General features: G+C 32.0%; 2 protein-coding genes across 3 annotated transcripts; one reads left to right on the top strand and one right to left on the bottom strand.

The window, feature by feature from the left end:
• The first annotated feature begins 1203 nt into the window (after positions 1-1203).
• Dpm3 (Dolichyl-phosphate mannosyltransferase subunit 3) lies at positions 1204-5324 on the top strand. The gene is made up of 3 exons (XM_023162903.2): positions 1204-1442; positions 1503-1580; positions 5070-5324. The coding sequence occupies exons 1-3, from the start codon at positions 1293-1295 to the stop codon at positions 5133-5135; spliced, it is 294 nt and encodes a 97-aa protein (XP_023018671.1). The 5' UTR covers positions 1204-1292; the 3' UTR covers positions 5136-5324.
• An 805-nt stretch (positions 5325-6129) lies between these two features.
• On the bottom strand, positions 6130-24150 carry LOC111507342 (uncharacterized). 2 transcript variants are annotated; one of them, XM_074185853.1, is made up of 10 exons: positions 23897-24150; positions 23592-23841; positions 21034-21147; positions 20549-20735; positions 20192-20497; positions 17696-17851; positions 13515-13752; positions 12991-13290; positions 9423-9950; positions 6130-6478 (listed from the first exon to the last, which is right to left on the bottom strand). In XM_074185853.1, exons 1-10 carry the CDS (start codon positions 24010-24012, stop codon positions 6202-6204), a joined length of 2472 nt encoding a protein of 823 aa, XP_074041954.1. In that variant the 5' UTR covers positions 24013-24150; the 3' UTR covers positions 6130-6201. The 2 variants fall into 2 exon arrangements, with proteins under 2 accessions (XP_074041954.1, XP_074041955.1); XM_074185854.1 differs by having other exon boundaries at positions 20552-20735.
• Positions 24151-25525: the final 1375 nt, after the last annotated feature.

Here is a 25525-nt window from a genome sequence, read left to right as displayed (position 1 = left end):
CATATTAATTCAAAGAGGTCTAACTATTTTCAAGGTCTGCAAATTGTTTTCAGTAATATTGAGGAAAGCTTCCCAGATAAAAAAACTCAACCAAACAAAAACATTTAATAATAATAATCGACAGAAAAAATATCTACCCTCCACCCATCGGGTTTACGAAAATTCAAATATCTTATATGACAATAAACCTTGCAGGTTGGCAGAAACTTTTGCAGCTCAAGGGTCTCATGATATGATATAAATCGTGATATGAATCTTCACCAGATTAAACATTTCCGACAGAAAAATGTCTAATTATCACCCTTTGTGTATGAAAAAATTTCACAATTCTCATGAAATTGAAAATAAACCTTGCAGGTTAGCAGATTTTTTTCAGGTCGGGTCTCCCAGATATGAATCTCGACCAGAATAATCATTTCTGACAGAAAAATGCTCAACCATCACCCTTCATGCATAAAAAATTTCAACATTCCCCACAAAATTGAAAATGAACCTTGCAGGTCGCCAGAAATTCTTGCAGGTCTGGTCTCCCAAAAATGAAAAGAAATTAAAACTCCCACCCATCGTGCAAAAAAATTTCACATAATAATTAACCATAACACCATTTTCTTACATATATTTTTGAATCATGTTCCCAAAAATCACGATGAATATATATTTTCATCCTAAGAGTTGTTAATATCATTTTTTTAAATGTCATCGTTAGAAACATTTTCGGTTTTGATTTTTTTATACTGATATTGGGTCGTCGAACGAGTTTCATTAATTTTCACTGTATTCTTTTTTCTATAATAAAACTATATTATGTCTGAACATTGAAAAAAACTATTTCTTCATCTCCTGAAGACCACAACTTGGTTGGTTAAACGTTCGTCGAGAAGAGTAATTCATGTCTGTTGTTTGGGAGAAGTGCTTGTTTTGGATATGTAACGTAGTCAATAAACTAGTCCATTCGCATGGAATTTTCAGTGTTCTCTGAACGCGCATACTATGAAAAAGTGGTATAAGATAGTCAAATGCTGTATAAAAGATCACGGTGAGATTCCAATTATGTTGTTTATCTATTCGTGCTTCCCATGTTCCACACAAGGGAAGCACAAGAAAGCCCAAAAATATATATGTAAACATCTGACATGACTTTGTTTTCGTTTTACCATCTGGCTTAGTTTCAACATGTGCGGTAGATGTCGTTTCCATATTTGTCAAATTTGAAAAAATTTATAGGTTAATTTATATACGTGCTCTATTCTCTTTGCTCTGTGTGAATTTAAAGAAATTATACATTTAATAAAATGACCAAACTTGTGGAGTGGCTGTCTGGTTTTAGTATCTTGATTGCCATTTGGTTGTATATGATTAAGGAAGAAAGACATTTTAACTTTGTTCATGAACACTATGATATTGTACTTTACTCACCAGTGATTTTTGTAATTCTATTTGGTGTATGTCCTATATATATATGCATATATATTTTTAACATTTCAATAATAATATTTTTACAGTTATATGCAGCAAGTGTGGTCTTATACAGAGTTTATGCATTCAATGATTGTCAAGCAGCTGCAATAGAGTTGCAAAATGTAAGTAAATAATACATGCTCAATCAGCAAAAGTAGAGAAATTTTAAATTAACAAGTGTTAATTATTCAAATAAAAAATGGCACTAAGAACCTCAAGAACTGTTTTATCTATATAAAAAACATGATTTCTCTCTGATTATTAGTAAAAGTACTTTCTTCTCCCAGTATTGGTTATAAACAAGTCTAACCCAATTTTCATCTATTCACAAAAACAACCAAAGTTGAATTCATGTATTTTAATAACTATAGGTAGGTACCTGAAAAAAATGTGCTCTAGAGAGACTAAAACTGTCATGCTTACTCCTACAGGTTTTTCTACTGCTTGGATGCCTTCTGACTTCCCCACTTCTTCCAAGTCTGTAGACTTCATAATGCCCATTCCTAAAATCTCCCTTCCTGTACTAGTTTGCAGAGGTCTTTATTAAATGTTTGTCATATTGTTTTGGATAAAATTGGAGTAATCAAAAAGTATGCTCCCTGTAATCCAGTGCCTCACATAAAACATGGTGAGCTGTGGTCTTTGTTGAACAGCACTATTTTGTTCAAGTGTTTTCTAAATGAACAGTGTCTAGAGAGGAGCCCAAACAGATTCGTGCTGTTTCCTATATTAAAGAATTTGGTATCTCCATAGTTGATTCAGAACTATTATATAGAGTTGATGATCAGTATCTAGAACACTTGTTGCCTATGATTCCCAAGTGTGCTGGCATCCAGTAAAGAGACAATCTATGCTTGTCAATGAATGCTTTTGGTTCTTCATAGCATTACCAGACGAGCCTCAATGTCCCAAATGCAACCTCACTGCCAGTAAGAAAAATTATTCACCCATGTTGAGGTATCAAATTTATTTTGCTTGCATATTACAATATTGCATATACTTCCACTAAGCATGTTCTCATGAAGACATCAATCACTCTTCACAGTTTGTGACTTTAACCTGAAGTTGTCTTGTGGTATGTAGTTGTTTGTTGTAACTTCTTGCACTTATTCCAAAATTTCTTTTTTGTAGCTTCTAATCTGAATTTACCTACTCTTGTCTACCACAATATTACAAAATGTTGAGGAAGTAGTTTCGAGAGTGTCTCCAATGCTGTTTTTGATGAGATTTTCATAGTACAGGTTTTCCCAAACAAGTGTCATTGCACCCTGTCTAGTTTGTAAATAAAAATCGCTTGTTTCATCTTTGGCCATCAAACCAAAAATGCATCTTTGTTCAAAAAGTTATCAAGTTGTCAAAGATATGCCAATTAAAAGATCACAAAAAAACTGTCACATATTCATTTAGAAAGTTTTATTAATACATAAATCATATTAAATACCACTCATTCATAAGTTTTGGCAACAAGGTGAATTAGAAAGATTATAAAAATCAAAGGTCATTAAAAAAAAACATTTCAAAATGGACGCACAACAGTTCAAAGAATCTACAAACTGCAATGATATTTACTCTCTTTTCTCAATTATAATGTTTACAGAGTCAGACAAACCGTGAATCTTCAAGCAAGGGAAAAATTATGATGAATACCGCACTTATAACTAACTTCAAAAATTCTGAAACATTTTCAAATTACAAAAGTAGGTTCCAAAATTACTCTGTTACTTTTGTTGATTTCATCCTGTGAATTAATTCATCTTTCCTAATTTGAAATTTATACGAAGTTTCTGATGAACAAAGTAAAAGAAGAAAAAGTGTATACCTAATTTTATTTCTCCAACATCTCAGAAATTAAATAATATTCATTATTGCGAATAAGAAACTTCTCTAGAAAAATTCATTTTGGACTTTGTATTAAGCGTTAGGTTAAGTTAAGTCAAAAGTGAGTGGGTCTATCTGACACTCCACGCAAGGGTTTATTGTGTATCTCACCTATTCACACTCGACCAAATAAACGAAGCCGATTAGTTTGAACGGTGAGTGGTTTTTCAGGTCAGATGGTGAGAGGCGAAACACACGGTCTTCCAACAGTCTAAGTCTCTACATATGATGATTCAGATGACAGTGACATGTGAGAAGACTTGTTAGATATTGTAGTTCATGCCTACTGTAGTCCAACTGTTTGCTTTCAAGTTCGAAGGGTGAATAAACGCCTTGGAGTGAGCCAATTCTAGAAAATTCTGCCAGAACTCCACAATTCTTCTTGGGCAAAGCCTAAAGCAATGCCAATGACAGGTTCTGGTCCGATGAAGCTGCTTGCAGCACCATCCTTTGCAAGAAAGTCAGCAAGCAGCCTCATTGCCTTCCAGGCCAGTATGGCTAGGAGCATAGACAAGAAACCATCTGTTTCAGTCTTCCTACCGAGGAGAGTTATTTTTGGCAATTTGCTACCAATTTAGACCTTGCTAGGTAGGAGCAAAGAGCTTCCAAAGCCGCTTGACTGTCCGTGAGTATTTTTATTGACTTGTGTTTGAGGTTGGATTTTTGAAATCTCTCCGCACACAATTCAATAGCATAAATTTCAGCTTAAAATACGGGTGCATAGGTTCCTAGGCAGGTTGATATCTCTGTCCTGGGTCTACGACTGAAAACACCTGCACAAGAACCCGAATGTGTTTTTGATCCATCTGTGTATTAAGGGAAATACATTCATTTATACTTTAACTTTTAACTCATTACCGATTGACCCACTCAAGAGTGCAAAGTCTATTGTGTTTATTGAACACAGCAAGAGATGAATTGGGGCGGCTGGACATTAAAATAACTTTTGGAGGTTGTATGACACGTAAAAACCTCGGCAGATATTGAAAAAATGGTGATTTGAACACAATTTATTGATGTTAATTACTTCTTTTCTATTGAAATCGTTTCTATTTCAAAGAATTTCAATCGCCTCCCTATCTATTCTTGAATGTAATTTTGAATTCTTCCAAGTACTTGTTTCTTCTTTGAGTGCATGTTCGGCTATAACTGATTTGTCATCATGCCAGGTATACTAATCTAAATGGCAAGAGTTGTTTCTTCATTATAAATACTAATACTACTACCAGGTTATATTATTTGCAAACTAAAGGGGAGGGTCTTATTACTTATTATATTACTTTTCATATCTGTAAAAAATAATGATCATATAATCATGAATTATTTGGGATTGATTTCAATTTTGTTTATTATCAACTGTTATTATCAACTTCAAATATGCTTCTAACACTTTCAATAAGTACCAGTTTCTCTACCACTCCTTGAATTTATATATACATTTTTCGATTGGAATTTTAATAGTTATTTTTATATTGTAACTTATAAATGTATATACATTTTACATATAAATTATTTTAGATTTTTCTTTTTAAATTTTGACCTCTAACATTACTCTGAATGTTTATATTAGCCTCATATGTGTATGTATATCCACACACAAGCAGTACTGCTTCCGTGGTATTACTTTATTCACAATCTGTTTAAAAAATTATTGAGAATACTTTTTTAGTGGTTACATAATTTGAACATTTATTTGACTCTATTCACAATTAAAAACAACTTGTTTTATATAGGAGGTTCAAGAAGCCAGGGAAAATCTCACCGAATTAGGATTCAAATTCAAAGAAAAAACCAATTGAGGCATTACTGAAATGGACAGCATAGGTCAAACTGCATTTAAAAAATTTGAGACTGACTTGAGTTGTATAAAGTTGTATACAATTAACAGTTTTTAACTATTTGTTGTATCCTTATATTTAGTATGTTATATATATTGTTTCTATTGCTGTATTTTATTTACACTTTGTAATACAGTATCCTAGAAAATCTTTAGCTTATTATATTCAATTTACCCAAATACTATTGTTTTCCAGCAAATTGATCATTAAAAAACTAATATTATGTTCAACATTGTTTTATATATATATATATATATATATATATATATATATATATATATATATATATATATATATTTCATTCAGTAAATTAGACACCTTGATAAAAGATTAACTAGTCCATAAATGGAATTTTCATTGGATTAATTTTCACAAATGACTGTTAAACTTACATATTCCGTTCTAGTTTGCTCTCTAAACACTATGTTATTAAAAATTACATTCTTCAATCAATTTATAACTTGTTTCAACTACCAGGTCCTTTATTATTGTTATTTTCTGTTTTTACAAACCCGAAGAAGTGAGGTTTTTTAATACATTGTATTTTTATGTAAAATCTTTACTAAGAAAATTATTTTTTCCAAAAAAATTGTTGCTGGTCAGGCTCTTGAAGCTCTAACCTGTGTGCCAACATCATTAGCTAATAATCACTCCTCAACTCATCATTGAATGATCATTAGGTCTGGGAATCATGTGTTCTGAGAAGACGGAAAACCAAGAATCACAACCTTCTGCATTTATCAGGGCATTAAAGGGTCGAAAAACCTGAATATTTATAATAGCAGCCCAAAAAATTATTCATTATATTCCCAGTTTTCAGTAGTAAAGAAACAAAAAATAAAAGTTTTAATACCTGCAATAGTTTAAGAAAATATTGAAAATGTCATGTCCATATAATTTTGCTTCCATTACTGAAATATAAATGTAACCAAAGTAAACGAAAGTGAGTTGATAATTAACACTAGAATAATGAAAATCTTTATTTATAAATGGCGAGTATAAATACAATTTTCACTTAAATAAGATCTCAAGAGAGAGATTTTTCTGGCTTGCAAGTACAATAAAGGGGATGCACGACTCTGCAATTGGGGTTGTGCACCAGAAAATTTTCTATTCCTTTTTTAGTAACACTAGTGAAAGTCAGATCTATCAGTTCTATTTCTAAATTTGCAAGGTAACCCAGGGTGATGTCTGTAACACGTCTATACCCCCTCAGAGACAATCGACGTAAACATATTTTTCTCTTCTGATGCCCTCGATCTAGATGTTCAATTATAAAGACATTTCTATCAGGGGAATCGATTCTGAAACAAAATTTAAACAATTTCAAAAAAGTATGTTGGATCTGATACACGTTACTTTTTCCCTCATGTGCAGCTCAAAAATATTTTGCTGGGAGGCCATTTTGACAACAAAGTTCTCATATCTCGTGTCTGAAAGAGTAATTTTCAACAGATTTATTCTTTACTATTTAATTCAACAATAGACATTGACAGTGGTGTAACGAGGAAGTAAAAAAAAATATAATGAAGAAAAGAGAATTGAAACTTTCTATGTTTTTTACCACTTTTATTTGTAACTAACGTTAGTGCAGTTTCATTCTATAAGGACATTTTCAAACATAGAAAGTTTCAATTCTCTTTTGTTATATCTTAAAGGTATAAGTTTAAAAATGTCCTTATAGGACGAAACTGCAGTAACATTAGTACAAATAAAAGTGGTAAAAAACATAGAAAGTTTCAATTCTTTTTTCTTCGTTTTGACTTCCTACCACGTAGTAACGGCTACATCTATCGATTTATAATATATATATATATATATATATATATATATATATATATATATATATATATATATATTTGTAAATCACATTATTATTCTCTAAATTGCAAATTTGTATCAAAACAACTGAAGAGTCCAGTGAAAAGACAATGAGGTTTGATATCTTGTCAGTACTGATATTTCAGTTGTATCTGTTAGATAACCGATGAAGTTACAATATGCCAATGACTCAGGAAAAAATTTACCGTTGAGAATATGTTGCACATGTGAAGAATGATGAGATTCGAATATTCCCTTCCACTCACTACTCTCAATGATTAAACAAGGGAACAAAGTTTTTGTTGCATGAAATATTATGACCAATATTACACATTTTCAGGGCATTTTTTTCAATATCAGTCCACCTTCTTATTCGTGGACCATTGAAAATTTCGCCTTTTAGTTTCTCTGTACTCGGATTATGAAATTTTTTAGAGATGTATTTAAAACAATCACCGTCCTTATTTAGAGTTTTGACAAATTGTTTTGTGAGCCCTAGTTTGTGGTTCATTTATTACATTCAGTTTTCCCGGAATCATAACTTGCCTGGAAGACCAGTCTTTTCAAACACAGTGCTGAGACTTGGCTCTGCTGTCCCACAGACAAATTTTGTATAGCCTTCTGGTTGTCCGAGCAAAAAATTAATCATTTTCAAATCTACACATATGAGCCACATGTGTTTGTGGTATTTAATTCCCACATAACAGAAGCCACAGTAGCATATTCTTGTTTTACTTCAGTTGAATCTGCTATCTGTAATGAACCCAGCTTTTTGCCTTTATGTACAAGCACACATTTCAGGCTACATTTAGAGGAATCAATTAATAACTGCCATTTATTCGGATAATATTTGTCTTTTCTCATTGCTTTTAATAAACCCGAAATATCTGCACAATAAACATCATTTTTGGAAAAAAATTGAAGTAAATCTATTCTGTACCGATAGTACGAAATTTTTGTTCCTTGAGTTGAAGGATTTTTTTGTTTTTATCAAGAAGCTAGAATCTCAGTTGTTGAAATCAAATGTTACACTTTCATCACTTGAAGAAGAGATTTTTTCATCTAAGTCTTGTAGATCAAGTTGCTTGTGGCACTGGCAAAAATAACAATCGTTCTGATTGTTTGAGGGATCATTGGTGTTCAATACTTGAAATGGAGTTTTTTCTTATCGTTAATCTCAGATTCCTCGCCTGTTTTACATACCATATAAGGCACCTAGTACTTGTTACAGGTGTAATCAAGATACAAGCGTTTTACGAACTCCGACACACTTCATCACAGATGTTACAGAATAGTTGGGATCGTTTTTACAGATATTTTTCAATGTAGGCATTGTAACAAAAAATTAATTTGTAAAACAATCACTCGATTTTATGAAAGTTAAGTGTAACTAGTACACAAAATGATAAATAGCTGTATCTCAAAAACTAGAGCTTTTGGAAAAAAGAGGAGGGTAGGTTTGAAATCAACGACCTCAAATTAGTAAACAACAGCCAAGATATTCCACACAACAATACGATTGAATTTTGTTCCTTTGGGTTATCATCTGATTATTGTTTTTAGTTATAAGCTTACTCATGTTTATATCGTAAAATGAATTAAAGACTGTTTTGCGTGCAGAAAGAATTCTGTAGACTTGAAATCTATGATTTAGTTTTACACTGGATCCTTTAATCGTGTTAGATATTTCATTTTATTCACTACCTAGATTATGAATCTTGAGTAGCTGATTTGGTAACATTTCTTGACAATTAAAAATATCCTTCTGAAAAAAATGCGGAGTTGCTTATTAGAACCAAATATATCAGAATTAATGTTATTGTGATGGACAATACAGTGCCAAAATGATTTGAAAATGAATATATAGAAATGTACAAGCACAGAATGGATATAAAGTGCTGTCAATTACATATCTGGTCAGTGACTAAAGCCTTTGATAAAAATTTCAAAATTCGCTAATGACAAAAGAAGGAATTATAAAAATTTCAAGCATTTAAATAAACTATCATTAAAACATATTTTTGTTAATTCATACCACATCCAATATTGGTTTTTAGAGAATTGAAAATATATAAAATTTCAGAGATTTCATATCTTTTTTTTTTTCTTCATAAAGGTAACAAAATTGAATTCAACATGTGAACACATTCCCTCCCAAATGTCGATTTGTTCTAGGGATTATGTCAACATGTACTATGTGTTTCTTTAGGGTTTCAAATGTTTAATGAAATTTGTTGAAACATTTTGGACCATGAAATTATTATTATTCCTAAACTCTAATTTTCTTTTACTTGAAAGCAAATCCTGTAGTTGCACAATTGTGAATTGATATCACCATTCAAGACATCATATGGAGACTATGTTTAAAGAATATTCAAACTTAATTCTAACACATAACAAACTCAAGTTTATTTAAAAATATCTCACCTTTGTGGTGATTCAGAAAGTTCTGCAGGTACTAGTTGTTTCTGATTTGGTGGACTATTTATCATTGAAGAGTCACTATCAGTGGTTGATAAATCGCTAGATGATTCTTGAGAGTCGTCAGAATAATTAACATATTCAGGACAAGAGGGTTCATCAACAACTTCATACATATTTGATAAATTCGCTCTAGTGGTTGATGTTGAACTGTGACCAAAATTATTGGCTGAATTTACAGGGATCCTAGAGCACTGAGGTTCACTAGGAGATGTTTGGTTTGTTTTTGAACATGAAGGACCACTGTCAGTAATTTTTGCAGAATCCGTTTTTGTTTGGGTTGAATTTGTTTTATATTTGGAATGCCAACACCTTCGATCTTTTTCTGGCTCCGAGTCACTATCTTCATCATCATCAAATGAGGTCATTTCTTTCGATTCATTTTGGGATGTTCTAGAATTATTCATTGAAACTGCGGAGGCTTTCTGTTTTGGGGGTACATTCTTGTTTTCCTGAAGATTCTCATTTTCATCGCTAAAATATTTGGAAAAAATACCAGATCTATTATAAATGCAAAACTTGTTACAGAAATGTTAGGTTAGGTTAGACTTTTGATTTTTCAATCACTTTAAAAAAAATAAGGTTCTCAACAATGTATACATATATTTTATGTATATGAATCAATAACTCCCCAGTAAAACAACTAACTTTGAAGTTCAAGTAACTTTCCCATAATATAAAGTGGCGCAAAAAATATGGCTATTCAAAAATTGTTATTTTTCATCTCTATTATAAACTCATTTATATGGTTATAAACTTCAAATGTATAGTTATTTTTTAAAATATCAAAAGATTTTTTACTTGTATCACTGGGTGTTGAAAAGTATTTGTGTTGAAAGTGAAAAAAGTATTTGATAGTCTAGCAAAAAGTCTTTAACCTTGCCTCAAGTACTTCAGAAGTCATTTTTGTCTAGAAAATCAAAAGCGTTTGATGATGTAACAACAAAAATAACTATATGCACTCAGTTGTCTATAGAAGTATCATATCCAAAAATAAATTTAAGGCTTTGTCCTAAACCAATTTCTTGAATATTATACTGGATCAGAGTATTTGTTAGTAATTCAAAATGTAATAATCAGTGCTTCATCTTGTAATGTTATCCAGATTGGTACTGAAGAGGCAAGTGGCTCATTCCAAAACATCGGATGTCCGCCATTGAGGATTACCATGTAAGTGAAATTTTACCTCTTTCATATACTATAGTGTATAGCAATCCTGCGCAATCCCATAACGAATGAGAATTAAAACTTCGTTTGTTTTTATACCACTTTCATTTGTAACTAACATTACTGCAGTTTCGTCCTACAAGCACATTACCAAATGTTTGAAAATGTAGGATGAGGTCTGAGAACAGAAAAAAGTCACTGGGGCAAGATCTAGAGAATACTGTAGATGCGAAAGCAATTCGAAGCCCAATTCATGCAAATTTGCCATCATTTTCATTGATTTATGGCATGGTACATTATCTTGATGAAACAGCACTTTCTTTTTTTTCAAATGGGGCGTTTTTCCGCGATTTCGTGCTTCTAGCCCTTACACAAAATTCTATTAATTTTAATAGCAAGAAGTTATTTAATTACCTTTCCATCAATTTAAGGCAAATACATAATGAAATCAAATTCAGAAAAAAGTAAAAGAATTCTTTGTAGTGAGACCCTATTACAGTGTGGACGAATTCTACCAAGGCTCTATCAAACATTTGGCACGTAGTAGTATCTTTGTGTAAACAAGTTATTGAAATCAATCCGAAATGGCTATCAATTTTCATTTTGTAGCATTGTATATTTACATTTATTTTATACTCATATATTCATGTACTTATATTGGATCTGTTCAGCTGGGCTTAATATTGTTCTGTCCATATATGCTGCTCTTGTCCCTAAGCATTATTTCATAACTAGTATTTTTTAATCAAATGTCCCATATACACGTTTTACTTTACTAGACTTTGCCAATAATATGTTCAAATCTTGGGTAATACAGCATATTTTGATTTGATTGAACTTGTTGTTTTAGGTCAATTGTGAGCTAGCGCGGCACCCACTTTGAACAGAGTTTTCGCATACCCAAATATTCATGCACGATATGACCAACGTGTTCCTTTGATATCTTCAGAGCCTCAGCTATGTCGATCAACTTCACTTTGCAGTCATTCAAAACTATTGTGTGGACTTTTTTGATGTTTTCGTCTGTAACAGCCTCTTTGGTGCATATATCGTCCTCGGTGTTCATTTCACCTTGTTTAAACTTTGCAAACCACTTCTCAAAGGTTGATTTTCCTCGTGCAAAGTCCAAACAATGTTTATCAAGCCAAGCTTTGGCTTAAACAGTTTTTTTTTTCGCCAAAAAGCAATGCTTTATCAACACACGAAATTCTTTTTTATTCATTCTCTTCAAACTAACAAAATTTGCTTCACTCAAAATGTTCTATCCCACAAACTAATAGTCCGACAGCTGTGAAATTTGTACATGTGTCTTCAAAAGGTCAGAGTTAACTAAGTATCACATGGATTCAATGCTAGTAGCGTCATCTGTGCGTTAGCCTACGAATTTTTCAGCCCATCTAGTACATACTGCATAGGAAAAAGTTTTTTTGTATAATTCAGTGCTCATATAGAAGCTGCCGTTTCGCTAGTATTTTTTCTTAAGTTTAATTCAATGTTTATGTAAAAGTAGTTGTTTCGAAAGGGCTCTTTCTTCCAGTGTATGCCTGAAAGTTACTTCTTTGCATCATCTATAATCTTTTTACAGAAGAAGTTTATTTTTTAAATCATTTGCTTTCTTTCTTTCTTTGGAAGATTCACATAAATTTTTGTATAAAGATTTAGAAGCAGACAGCCAAAACCTTCTTTTCCAGTAGAAAATTAAATTACACAAAAAAATTCTAATGAAATTGCTATAAATATTTTAGTGTGCTTAAATTATATAACAAACTGATGGATAGACATGGAATGCTTTGGGTACTTTCATCACCAGAAGAATGAGAATTACATTGAAAACTCAGGCATAATATAATTAAACACAATTGAATTTTCCTATGTTGAAAATGTGAGAACTGTTATCATATTTCTGACATGTGAGAGAGATAATTTCGTTGGGACTTTTCAGAGACTGAATAACTGAAATGAATAATAAAACAAAATTTTTTAATGCCTGGTTGATTTCTGAATTGGATAACATCACCTTCTAGATATGTATATTAATTTCCGAGTATGCTTTTGTCAATATCAAGACTAGAAAAATATGAACAAATTTAGTATTTCAATATTTGGTGACTGACAGTGTTGAAAGGTCAAAAAATTATGACCAAAATTGAACATCATATGTTTTCTGATATTTATTGTTCTAAACCTGATATAAATAGTAACAAATATTTATCTCTTTATATCTATAGCAGAGGAAAGGTCCCTTCTCTTAAATTCCTTTGATTAAAATTGATTTTACACCCAAGGAACAACGACAAAATTGCATCCAGATCCAAATCAGTAAATTGTGAAGACTAAATAAACTTACTCTGAAGATATTTGCCTGTTGACAGGAGGCGGCATACCATTTTCTCCCATTATTCTCTCTATTCGGCTTTTCACCTCGTCAGCAGTCTCTAGTAACTGATTCACTATCATAGCTTGTGCTTCACTGCTAAGGCCATCTAAATCATACATTTCTTTCCTTCTAGCTTTTTTGTTCAATATGGAATCTGAATCACTGTCAGTATCATTGTCACTAGATGAATGTCTTCTTTTTATAGTATTTGAATTTTGTTTAGGGCTCCTACTAGTAGAGGCTCGATGAATATCATTATAATCACTAGTTCTGCAATAAGAACATTAATGTTATCTACTAGGATACCTAGATCCAATAGTTGAAATTCAATTGAAAAAATACATTAAAAATCCCTAATGAAACCATTCACAGAAAAATAATTAATGGTGATCTTGTCCGAGACTTTTTATTTCTTACATAATTGTGAAATTATTCATCATTATAGACATCAAAATCCAAGCACATAATAAATATATTGAATATAATAACATTGCCTCTCTGAGTTTCTAAGTTCCAGTTGCAAATCGCCTCCTTCTCTTAGAGGATTCAGAACAATCACTCTGGGAGAAGCTTGATCTCTAGCTCCTTCTCTGGGAAGTGTCATTTCCTCCCTTCGGGATGGAGTTCGGTCATGTGTGCTTGGTATGATCATACTAGAACCCATCCCATAATAACAGCAACTGCCAGCTTCTTCATCATCAGAGCTAGAATCTGAAAGATTTGGTTCTGGAACTGAAAATAAAAAAATATTTAAATATATGTATATCTTACGAAAAATTACTGGTAAAGGTATAAAAGGTACAAAATGTTAATTTTATCTCAACATTCAAATAACATTTAGTCAAAGTAACGAGTAAAAACATTTCCCAAGAAAAAATCATTTTCAAAATATGCATGGAACAATCATACTCCAATGGAAATATTATTTCAACTGAAACTTCAAAACTGTTTCAATTTGTTAGTATCAGCAAACCCACAAAACACAAATGCTATTGAACACATGCAGGCTTAATTTTTTTGTTTTGGCCAGTTGGACAGAGTTCCACTAATGAAACTACATCTATTGTAAATGTGAATCTGATTCCCAGTTGATTTCCAGTTTGGGACTCATTGGGTGACCTGTAAGACACATTCTAAGCGAATATGTCATGAGGGTTGTTCAAAGCATTCACAGTGTAGCTTTTGTCCCCTGCTACAAACAACACATTAAATGATGAGACCTCATTGAACTTCTGCTCACACAAGCCTCCGGAAGACTTCAGAGGGTGACTCCCACAAATAACCCGTATATTTTACAATATATCAAATATTGATGTTTATCAAAAAAGTCTAGTGTCGACAACTTACTTCGGATAATGGCAATATAATAAGAAAAGAGTTTAAAACTACTGAAAAAAGTCTATGACTACAATTTCATAGAAATAGTAATCATGTATCAACTTTCAAGTTAAAAGTGAAAGCTAACCCCAATCCATAGGTGAATATCTACCTACTGTACTCAGAAAATGCTTTCATGAGTGATGAGTTACTGCACGGTGATTTAAAGGATGTTGTTGATATAACAACCGATAGAGTAGTCGAGTCTAGTAAGGATCATTCAAGAAGTGGGCAAAGGAAGCCCTGTAGTATTGATAATGACTATAACGATAAGAGAATGTCCTGATATCAGAACTGTATAAGTGTCAGAGCATTAGTAAGAGATAGTAAAAAGTAGAATAAATGAAATAATTCAATTCACTTAACAAAAGTCAAATTGAATTAGTGTTCTGTGTTGTATTCTGAATAACCTAATAAAGTTGACTTTACTGAATTTATCACTCACTGAAGAACCCACATCAACATAACAATATAAATACACCAAGATATGTTTTAGGAATAAATTGAAATCTCATGTATTTCAAAGTTCTGGTATGTAGAAAGACAGTTTTCCTTCTATTGAATCATGAAACAGTTGAAAGTTGCAAGTAATGAGTTAAAACAGGGGTCTCCAAACTTTGAAGCCTTCGGGCCATAATGATTTTTTCAGTTTGTTTCAAGGACCAATTTCTGCCCATAACTATATTTCTAGACTAGGATAGTCGCAAAGTGCGTGACCTAAGCAAACTTACGCTTTTTTGCATTTCAATTATTATTGTGTATTGTGACACTTAACGACATCTAGTGGCGAGTAGTGGTACTATGTACTATCTTTTTCAGCTACCCGCTAGGTGGCATTAGGCTCAATTAAATATTTGGAATTACCGAGTTGGTTCGAGAAAGTTCTGGTTCTAGCTAGTGTAGTCCGATCACCTCGAGCTAGCAGTAATAATTGCATATAAAAAGGCTAGCGGCGCAACTGCGAGTTAGTCTGCGTATGAAAGGCGAAGGAAGCGAAACTGTCTATTGTGAAATAAAGTAACACCCGTCAATAAAAGTATTTTGATTTGACTTATTGTTTTTATATGTGATTTGTTAGTATGGAAAAGAAGCGAAAAATCGACAAGTGAATGCAGAACGTTCCAAGAAAAATGGAACTTTCAGTATTTTGTGATTGAGTCCAGTAATAAGGCGCTATGTTTGATTTGTAATGAAATCATATCTGTTCTCAAAGACTATAACATTAAACGACACTATGAATCAAAACATCTTCAAAGTTACTCCAAGTATACAGGAAGTTTGCGGAAGGAAAAATTTGAAGCTTTGAAACGCGGACTCAAACCTTTGTTTACCAAAGCGAATACTGAACAAGAGTCTGCAACTCGCGCCAGCTTTCGTGTGGCTCTTGAAATCGGAAAACGTGGCAAACCATTCACCGATGGAGAAATGATAAAAGAATACTTGATTGCAGTAGCCGAAGAAATATGCCCCGAAAAGGTAAATTTATTTAAAAGTGTCAGTTTGTCAGCAAACACCGTGGCTCGGAGGGTGCAAGATATCGCAGAAAATATATCATCTCAACTGTCTGACAAAAATGGACATCATGAGTGGTTTTCTCTAGCATTGGATGAGTCAACGGATGTGTCAGATACTGCTCAGGTGTTGATTTTTATTCGCGGAGTAGATAAAAGCTATGAAGTGTATGAAGAACTTCTTGATATTGATAGTATTCACGGCACAACTGGGGCAGATATTTTTAAGGGAGTTGAAAATGCCATTAATAAAAAGAACCTTCGATGGAGAAATTTGAAATCTATAACAACTGATAGAGGCAAAAATATGTATGGTAAAAATAAAGGAGTCGTTGCACTTGTGTCAAAGGCTGTAGAAAATGATGGTGGTTCAAAACCATTAGTCTCACATTGTATCATTCATCAACAATCCTTGTTGGATATGTCTGAAGTTCTAAAACCAGTCATATCAGTTGTTAACTTCATCAGATCCACTGGGCTGAATCACCGACAATTCCGCGAGTTTATTCAACAGATTGGAGAAAATGATTTACCATATCATACTGCCGTACGCCGGCTTAGTTGCGGAAAAGTCCTTAAGCGCTTTTTTGAACTTCGAGCAGAGATCGAAAAAAATTTAAATGAGAAGCAGCGCCCTTTTGCCGATTTAGAAAATAATGAATGGATGTGGAAGTTAGCCTTCTATGTCGATTTGACAAATTATATGAACGAACTGAATTTGAGATTGCAAGGAGAAAATCAGCTTCTCCCTGATTTATACACCAATATCAAATCCTTCAGGCAGAAAATAATACTATTTCAATCGCAATTACGTTAAAAATGTTTCACACATTTTGAAACATGTGAAATATTCAGCCACACTAAAGAGACTGAATTTCCCGTCTATTTTGCAATCGAAAATTTGAGTGCTTTGAAGATAAATTTTGATACTCATTTTTCAGATTTTTGCGAATGAAATTAAGCTTTTTCAAAATCCTTTTGATTCTGACATTGAAACCCTGGCTCCGGAAGTCCAAATGGAAATTATTGATTTACGGTGCAGTGATATGCTTAAGAACAAATATCAAAATTCATCTTTGTTGGAATTTTATAAGAGTCTTCCACTGCTCCATTTGCCCGTGGGTTGTTTTCTGTTTTTGATACTACTTACTTGTGTGAGAAAACGTTTTCCGAGATGAAGTACACAAAGAATGTTTACAGATCTGAATTAACCGATGAGCATCTTAAATCTCTTTTGATAATTGGTACAAGTAAAATTGATCCACAACTACAAAGTATTGTCGGTGGAAAATCTCAATTACATAAATCTCATTAGTGTTTTTGTTTCACTGTGATTCATTTCAATTATTTGTTAGTTATTAATATGCTTAAACTTAGATACTTAAGTTAAGTTTTCTTTGTCATCATTTCTGTCGTTAAGTTTTACCTTGCAAGTAAATAAAACCGAGTAATTATCACTCTGTGTTTTCTTCTTCAACTTATCACAGCAATAGTAACAACAATTAGGTAACAGTAAATCATTGGCTGTCGCGGGCCGGATTGATGACACTGGCGGGCCGTAGTTTGGAGACCCCTGAGTTAGAAGATTGGATACCACTCAAATTCATTTCATTTATTTATAAAAATGTATTTTATGAAAGATTTATAAAACCTACTATTATTAGTAAAAGTTGGCAACCTTGAACTATTACATTTTATTTTATATCAGTATAACCAGACTGTTGCATAAATCTACTTTTAAACCATATCAATAATTAATGAAATGAAGATGTATAGTAAGAATATACCTGGATTAAATTGTCTTTGTTGTGATAGGAAAAAATCTTTGAAAGTGGTCGGCATACTCATCATGTCTTTCATGTGTTTATTGCAAACAAAACTGGATTCTACTTTATACCGTGGTATATGTACCAAATCATCATCAAAGAAATCTATTTCCGGATCTGAAAAAAAAAAGTTTTGTAAACAATGTACCAAGTGTTCTGTTTATTCTGAAGAAGTAAAGTTGTCAAGAGCTAACTTTACAGAAGTTCTGAAAATCACATACATTAAAAGTAGTAATGAAAAAATGTTGAAAGAGAGAAGAAGGAATAAAAAAAGATTAAGTCAATTTTTTCCAATAATCTCTTTCTCTGTTAGATTCAGGAATACTATTATAAATTTTTGATTTTTTAGAACTTAAAAAAAAATCATTGACTCGTTGGGGATTATAATCAAGTTTTAACATATTTACCTTTCAGTTGAAAGTTTTTTTTATGATTAAAAATTATAGCAGTCAGAAATAACAGTATACGAAATATTTGAATGTTTATAAATATTTGGAAAAAACATTTTGGCTGTCTCCATCATTAAACAAAAAATGTGGATAATTTCCAAAGAAAAGGATACAATAAAAAATCTTCATAAAAATATGTAGATCAAGCATAAAAATTTCTTTCAGATACAAACTGATAGGAAAAATCCTTTCAAAACAACTATTTTCATATGAACATTGAATTACATAAAAAAAATACTTTCGTAATAATTACTTTCACATGAATATTGAGTTACATGAAAACCTGTTTTCTGCTTCAGTTTGTACTCCAAACATTTGTTATGGAATTGAAACATACATCATTCTTCAAAGTCTGCTTGGTGAGATATTAATTTTAAGTAGAACTCATGTGAATGATATCTGATTTTTATTCCACAACGAATGTTTGAAATACAAACTGAGTAGAGAAAAGTATCTTCTGTATAATTCAGTGTTCATATAGAAGTATTCGTTTCGAAAGAATTTTTTTCTTTCGGGTAATTCAATGTTTATATGAAAGTAGCTATTTCAGGAGGACTTTCTTTCAGTTTGTGTCTGAAAGTTACTTCTTTGCATGATCTACACATCCATGTATAGAGTTACTCATTTTCAAATTGATTACTTCCTTCCTTTCTTTGGAAGATTCCCTCATCCTTTTTTTGTATCAAGATGGAGTAGTAGAAAGCCAAAAACTTTCTTTCCCATGAATTTAAAAAAAATTTTGTTTTTAAAAACAAGTCGGCCTTAAGGGTGAAGTGAAAATTATTTTTCTTCAGGAAAAGTAAGTTAAGTATCAGAATAATGATATTATTATTAAGTTCTGTGAATTTTATTTGTGAGTAAATACAATATATATTTTTTTTAATCTAAAGAAATCAAAATATTCAAAAGGGATAACTGATTGTTTAGCAAGAGTGGTTCATTATACTCATTTGATCGACTGCTATGTGAAACAATGGTTGTTTAATATTGACAAAATCAAAGTAGTTAGATCTTTCAAAATTTTTATAATTTCTGACTCTGAACTACTTCTCTCAGTAATATTTTGACATATCATTAACAAAAAGAATATATTGCCTGAAAAGAAAAATATTTTTGCTTCACCATCAAGGCCAACTCGTTTTTCAAAAACTGAATTTTTTTTTTTTAAATTAATTTCTCACCAAGCAGAGAATTAATCCCATAATTTAAAAATGAAATTCAAAAATTTTTATTCCATCATATTTTTTGTAACATAAATCCTGGGACACATTGTAAATTCAAATTGAAAAAAATCTCAAGAATGAAACAGTCCTAAAATTGTGGGATATAGAATAAATAATACCAATCAACACCATTTATTTTAAATGAGTTGCATTTCAAAAACTGCATGTAAGCTGATAGTCTCGAGTGTAACATAAATATCAGTAATTATTCATCTATCACTTTTGGGGAGACGGCATATTTTTTTTTATTGTCATGACGCCCCTGGTTAATAACTTGGAAAATATCATGATCTCACCACAATAGAATTGGCATGGTGTTAATAACTGACCGAAAAAATGACATAGCTCATACTTGAAAAGAAATGTGAGATACATGCTGTTCCAGAATACTAAGTAAGTGGATGTATGCTCTAGTTATGTGATTTAGACAAAGAAGTAAGTACAAAATGTCTTATAGGATAAAATCTGCAATCTGGACGAAGAAATGTAGGTAATCATTAAATATTTCTTTAGTATATTTAGTTACTTATCAATGAGGCAATATCTTGAAGACTTGTAATAGATTTACAACACATGAAAAGCTCTAGTCTTTTTATTGAAATTTTCATATTGGGATAATACAAAAAATTCCAAATATAATTTGTGAGAATTTATATTGTTTTGAGAAATTAAATTGATAGCTTTTCACCAGTTGTTTTTTACATGACTAGTCCATGTAAAATCAGTCCATGAAAGAAATGAAGTATAAGCAATTTTGCAAATAACTCGATAAATATATTCCTTACATGATGGAACTTCATCGGACTCTATTGAACCACAAGTACACTCTGGATAGGGATCTTTGTAGAGTAGGCTATCGAATACTTTCTCAACTTCATCTGCTGCTTTACCGATCTTAGAGGCATACTCAAAAAGGTGCTTGTCTGAAATACTCATTGCAGTATTGGGATCAGGAGGATTTTTTTTAAATCCACTTTCAGAATCGATTATTTTCTCATTATAATCTACTTCTGCAGATTTAAAACTTTGGAAGTAAAGTCTCTGCAAAGCTTCTTTATTGTAAAATGTACGAAGCAGTTCTCCACCAATACCTTGAAAATATAGTAAATTTAGCATATTGTAATTATTTCTGTTAGGAGAACCACCTGTGAATCTGCAGTCAAAAACCTTCAACTTCTTACAACCAAACTTGGCAATGTTTAGGTATGGAACCATATCTAAATGAACCTTCAAGCATTTAACAATAGAAATTATTTCCAAATGTTCATATTTGGAAACTGATAGGATAAAACTACAAGTTACCCAACGGCATTCATCCAAAATAAGGACCTGAAAAATAAATTGTGAAAGTTATTAACTGACCAAATATACATTACAATATGAAAATATGCACCATAGCAAGAATGATATCACAACTACAAAAACACTTACAAGGCAGTGAAAATAAAGTCCGCTTGATATCAAAGTCTACGTTTTTTAGAAAGGGTGATCAATACAGGTTTTTTGTGAGTTGTAATTTTTTTGCCAAGGTGCAATATATTTGTTATATCAAATCAAAATATATTTGAATTTCACGACCACATTAGACTTTTCTGGTATAAGAATAATAGGGAAAAATAAAGCATACCCTAAGTTTATTCAGATTTCTTACAGAATGCTGAAAAAAATAAGTTGAGTTCTTCACATATGTTCTTTTGAGGCTCAATTCCTCTAAGCCGGGGGGAAAATCTTTCAAGGCTACCTGAAACAAAACAGGTATTGGATTTATTTTCATTCCAGTGGAAATGCAATTCATTGAAAGTATTGAAAATTGAATGTCATAATCTGTATAAACCTGAAGATTTTGAATTTCAATGTGGATTGCACTAATATTGACATCATATTTCAATCAGAATTTCATAATCATAAGAATTCAAGAATATCTGTTAATGACCAAAACCAATTCCTTTTTTATTCCCATTACATGAAGTCTCAAGATCATCAGGTTAGTTAATTAAAATAAATATAATTAGTTGCATTTATTTATTTCAATTAATAAGACAGAAATGAAGATTATTGATTCATCAGATCCCTAAAGCAGTTCCGAATTGCAAAAAATAAAAGTGAGTAGAGCTAGTAACGACCTCATTAGTAAAGTATTGCTTGGTATCAAAAAGTACCAAACTTTGCAAAGGCTGCTGTAATATATATTTTTATAGTTGAACAATACATTTCAATGACGATGAGATATACTCAACTGAGTAATTTCATTTTTCGATATATCTCATTTCATCTTTGTTGTGGAACCTCTGGGTACCTAAGTAAAACTGATTATTCTTAACACGTTCAGCACCATGTGCCCACTAGTAGGCAATATTACGTGAAATTGCATGGCCACCTGTGGAAATTGTGAGTTTGCTCATTCAGCGCCATGTGCACACCTGTGGATACAGACCAGGCAGTTTAAATTTTTTCAGAATTGTTTTTTTTTCTTGCAAAATTTATTAACGAAAAATAACTAGTTTTGGGGAAAGAAAGGTTTTGGCTTTCTACTTCTCCATCTTTGTACAAAAAAAATTCGTAAATTTCACAAAGAGCGTTTTTTTCGAGACTATTTTTAAGATTTGATAATATCCGAAGTTGACATTTTTTTCTAAAACCATGTTGCTGGACATTGTTGCTATTATGAACAATGGAACATCCTATTGGTTTGTCAATATTATTTTCTATTTTCTGTTTAACTTTTTTTTTATACATTGCATTCATTATGAAGATCTTTTATATAATTCAGAAGAGGTTTTGGTAAATTTATCATTATAACAGTGGCATATTCTTTTTGAAGAAAAAATCCATTACTCCTTCAAGTTTATTTGAAATTTTTTTACTATATTTAGGAATGTCATTGAGAGTAGTTTCTGGAGTTAGGATATTCACTGATGACAGTCTATATACAAATATATCAGTCTCCTGGCAGACTTAAGGTTAGCTACTTTGTATTCGGTTGCTGAACGACATGAAAAAACAGAAACTGGGCCCAAAAAATGTAGCTGAAGAGACTATAAAAGTTGAGGCACATAAAAACAAATGATTTGAATTGCATTCAATTTAAATGATTTTAGATGACTGGTATTTTTCAAACAAACCAATCATGTCGTTTTCTATTGTGATGTTAGTAAATTGATAGATGTAGCCATTACTATGTGGTAGGAGATCATCATGAAAAAAGAGAAATGAAAATTTCTTTTTTTACCACCTTTATTTTTGAGTAACTTTACTGCCGTTAAGTCCTATAAGGATATTTTAATGAATAAGTTTGAAAATGTCCTTATAGCACAAAAGTGCAGTAACTTTCGTTACAAATAAAAGTGGTAAAAAGCATAGAAATTTTCATTTTTCATGATGTTAGTATTTTGAATAATTGGAAATAAAGCCTACGTTAACACAATTCATAAATAGATTTTTATTACTTTTACTATCTTGACATTCTCTAGGCATCCATGTCACTTTATAGGCAAGGGATAATTATAGTACAGGAGAGATATAACATTTTCATTGTGTTCCATTCATCTTATTAGAGTCCAAATTTTATTATTTATTACCACTATAAACTTAGATCATTTATGAGTAGTCAGTCACAGATAAATGACTATTAGACTGCAGTACTGTTCTTAATATTAAATACAAGCAAACACATATTTTAATATATATCTTATTGGAATGCTACTAGATATATATTATAACTCTCCATCCAGTGCCAAATTAATATAATATTATACTGTGTTAGAAATCACATGTTAAAAGGTAAGGCCTCGTTAGTCCTCAGCTCGCACATGTTTCAACTTTTGAGAGTTGGGGAGCGACACAGCTGGTTAATGGAAAAACAGGATTTTAACAGACAGATCTAATTGGGGCCTAACATTAACCTTTGTTAACTAACCTTTATTAAGTACTTGTCTTGGTTATTCACATTTTGTCTTCAATCGAGGACCGCCTGCCCGGTACTGACGATGCCCAATAGGCTAAAAGAGCTGTCTAACGGTGGCTCTTGAATTGAAATCAATATGGGAATGATCAAGGTAGTACTTATCTATTTATCTATCTATATCTATATATATATATATATATATATATATATATATATATATATATATATATATATATATATATATATATAACAAAGTGATGGTTAAAATATAAAGATTGTACCTTTGAACCTTGAAGTTTCACATTCTCTAATGCAAGGACTGTAATATTTCCAAAAGATTTTATTTGTTCGAAAAAGGCAATGGGAAAACCAAATAAGTTCAAATTTCCACGTAAAAGAAGATGAGTTGTCCTTTCGTGCACCCTATTTGTGCAATACTGAATCTTCTCCAAAGTATTAGGTTCTTCCCTAGCGTCTATATAACGCCAAAAAGAAGGATCTTCGATGATGTCTCTGAGGTAGTTGCAGGTTCTACAAAACAATATTTTGATTTTTCGATTCGAATATAATAGTGTTAACAGATTACTGGCTCAAATGATAAAGAGATGTTGAATCCACATAGGAAAACAATGTAGTAAGTACATAGTGTGGCAACTCTAATATTTTACAAGGTCCTTCACAATATTCTCCTTCAACCCCCATATTTTATAAATTATATTATGAGTAAGTATTGAAACCCAATTCACACTATTACTCAATAAATAAAATTTGTTTACTATTTCAAACAATAATACAAATTAAAGGTTTGTTCTGGTTCTAACATCCGAAACTGTTTGGAAACTGCGCAAGACAAGATAGGTTTGTTCTGGTTCTACGAAATTCAGGTTCTACGACGTCAGGATCATGCGCAATTGACATAGAGCGTTCTGGTTTCGACTGCAAAATGATCCTAAACTGTTTGGAAACTGCGCAAGACATGGTGCGTACAAACAAAAAATCTCAAACAGTCTGAAATAGTCTCGGCACAGATTAAATATTATATTTAATTCAATAATATTTAATCTGTGGTCTCCGACACTTGTTTCAACCAGAACGCTTTTGAGGAGACCACTGTGCCACCTATTCTATATATGAAGAGATGAAGACGAGAAAATACTATTAATCATGTCCATTTTGTTATGAACCGTATCTCTATAATCAGTTTAAATGTTATCTACCCTCAATCATCAATTATTCAAATCAAATGAATAAAAAAACATCTTAGCAAATAGCCCAAACAAATTTCCACACTAATGCGCATGAGCAACGGGAACAGTTCTCAACAGTTCAGCCTCGAGAGCAAGAACGAATCGGGACGGTTCAAAACAGTTTAGGATCATTTCGCAGTCGAAACCAGAACAGGGGATTCATCAGTCTGAAATTATCCTCAATAAACCAGAATGCTCTATATCAACCGCGCATGATCCTGACTTCCTAGAACCTGAATTTCGTAGAACCAGAACAAACCTATTGTCTCCAGACTGAACTGTTGAGAACTGATCCTGTTGCTCATGCGCATTTATGTGAAAATTTGTTTGGGCTATTTGCTAGAATGTTTTTTCATTTATTTGATTTGAATAATTGGTGATTGAGGTTAGATAGCATTTGAACTGACTATAAGGATACGCTACATAACAAAATGGACATGATCAATAGTATCTTCTCGTCTTCTTCTCTTCGTGTATCTTCATATAATAATATACGATAGGTGGCACAGCGGTCTCCTCAAAAGCGTTCTGGTTCAAACAAGTGTCCGAGACTATTTCGGACTGTTCGAGATTTTTTGCTTATACGCATCATGTCCTGCGCTGTTTCCAAACAGTTTCAGATGTTAGAACCAGAACAAACCTAAAGATTTGTTCTGGTTATACAAAATTCAGGTTCTAAGACGTCAGGATCATGCACAGTTGATATAGAGCGTTCTGGTTTATCAAGAATAATTTCGGACTGACTCTGTTCTGGTTTCGACTGCGAAATGATCCTAAACTGTTTTGAACCGTCCCGAATCGTTCTTGCTCTCGAGGCTGAACTGTTGAGAACTGTTCCCGTTGCTCATGCGCATTCATGTGGAAATTTGTTTGGGCTATTTGCTAGAATGTTTTTTTATTTATTTGATTTGAATAATTGATGATTGAGGGTAGATAACATTTAAACTGACTATATATACTATATATAC

The sequence above is a fragment of the Leptinotarsa decemlineata genome, unplaced genomic scaffold (assembly GCF_025532065.1).
Source record: "Leptinotarsa decemlineata unplaced genomic scaffold, Ldec_3_MD MMD2_tig00078346_RagTag_RagTag, whole genome shotgun sequence".
NCBI lineage: Eukaryota > Metazoa > Arthropoda > Insecta > Coleoptera > Chrysomelidae > Leptinotarsa > Leptinotarsa decemlineata.
This window is presented reverse-complemented; position numbering and strand designations above follow the sequence as displayed.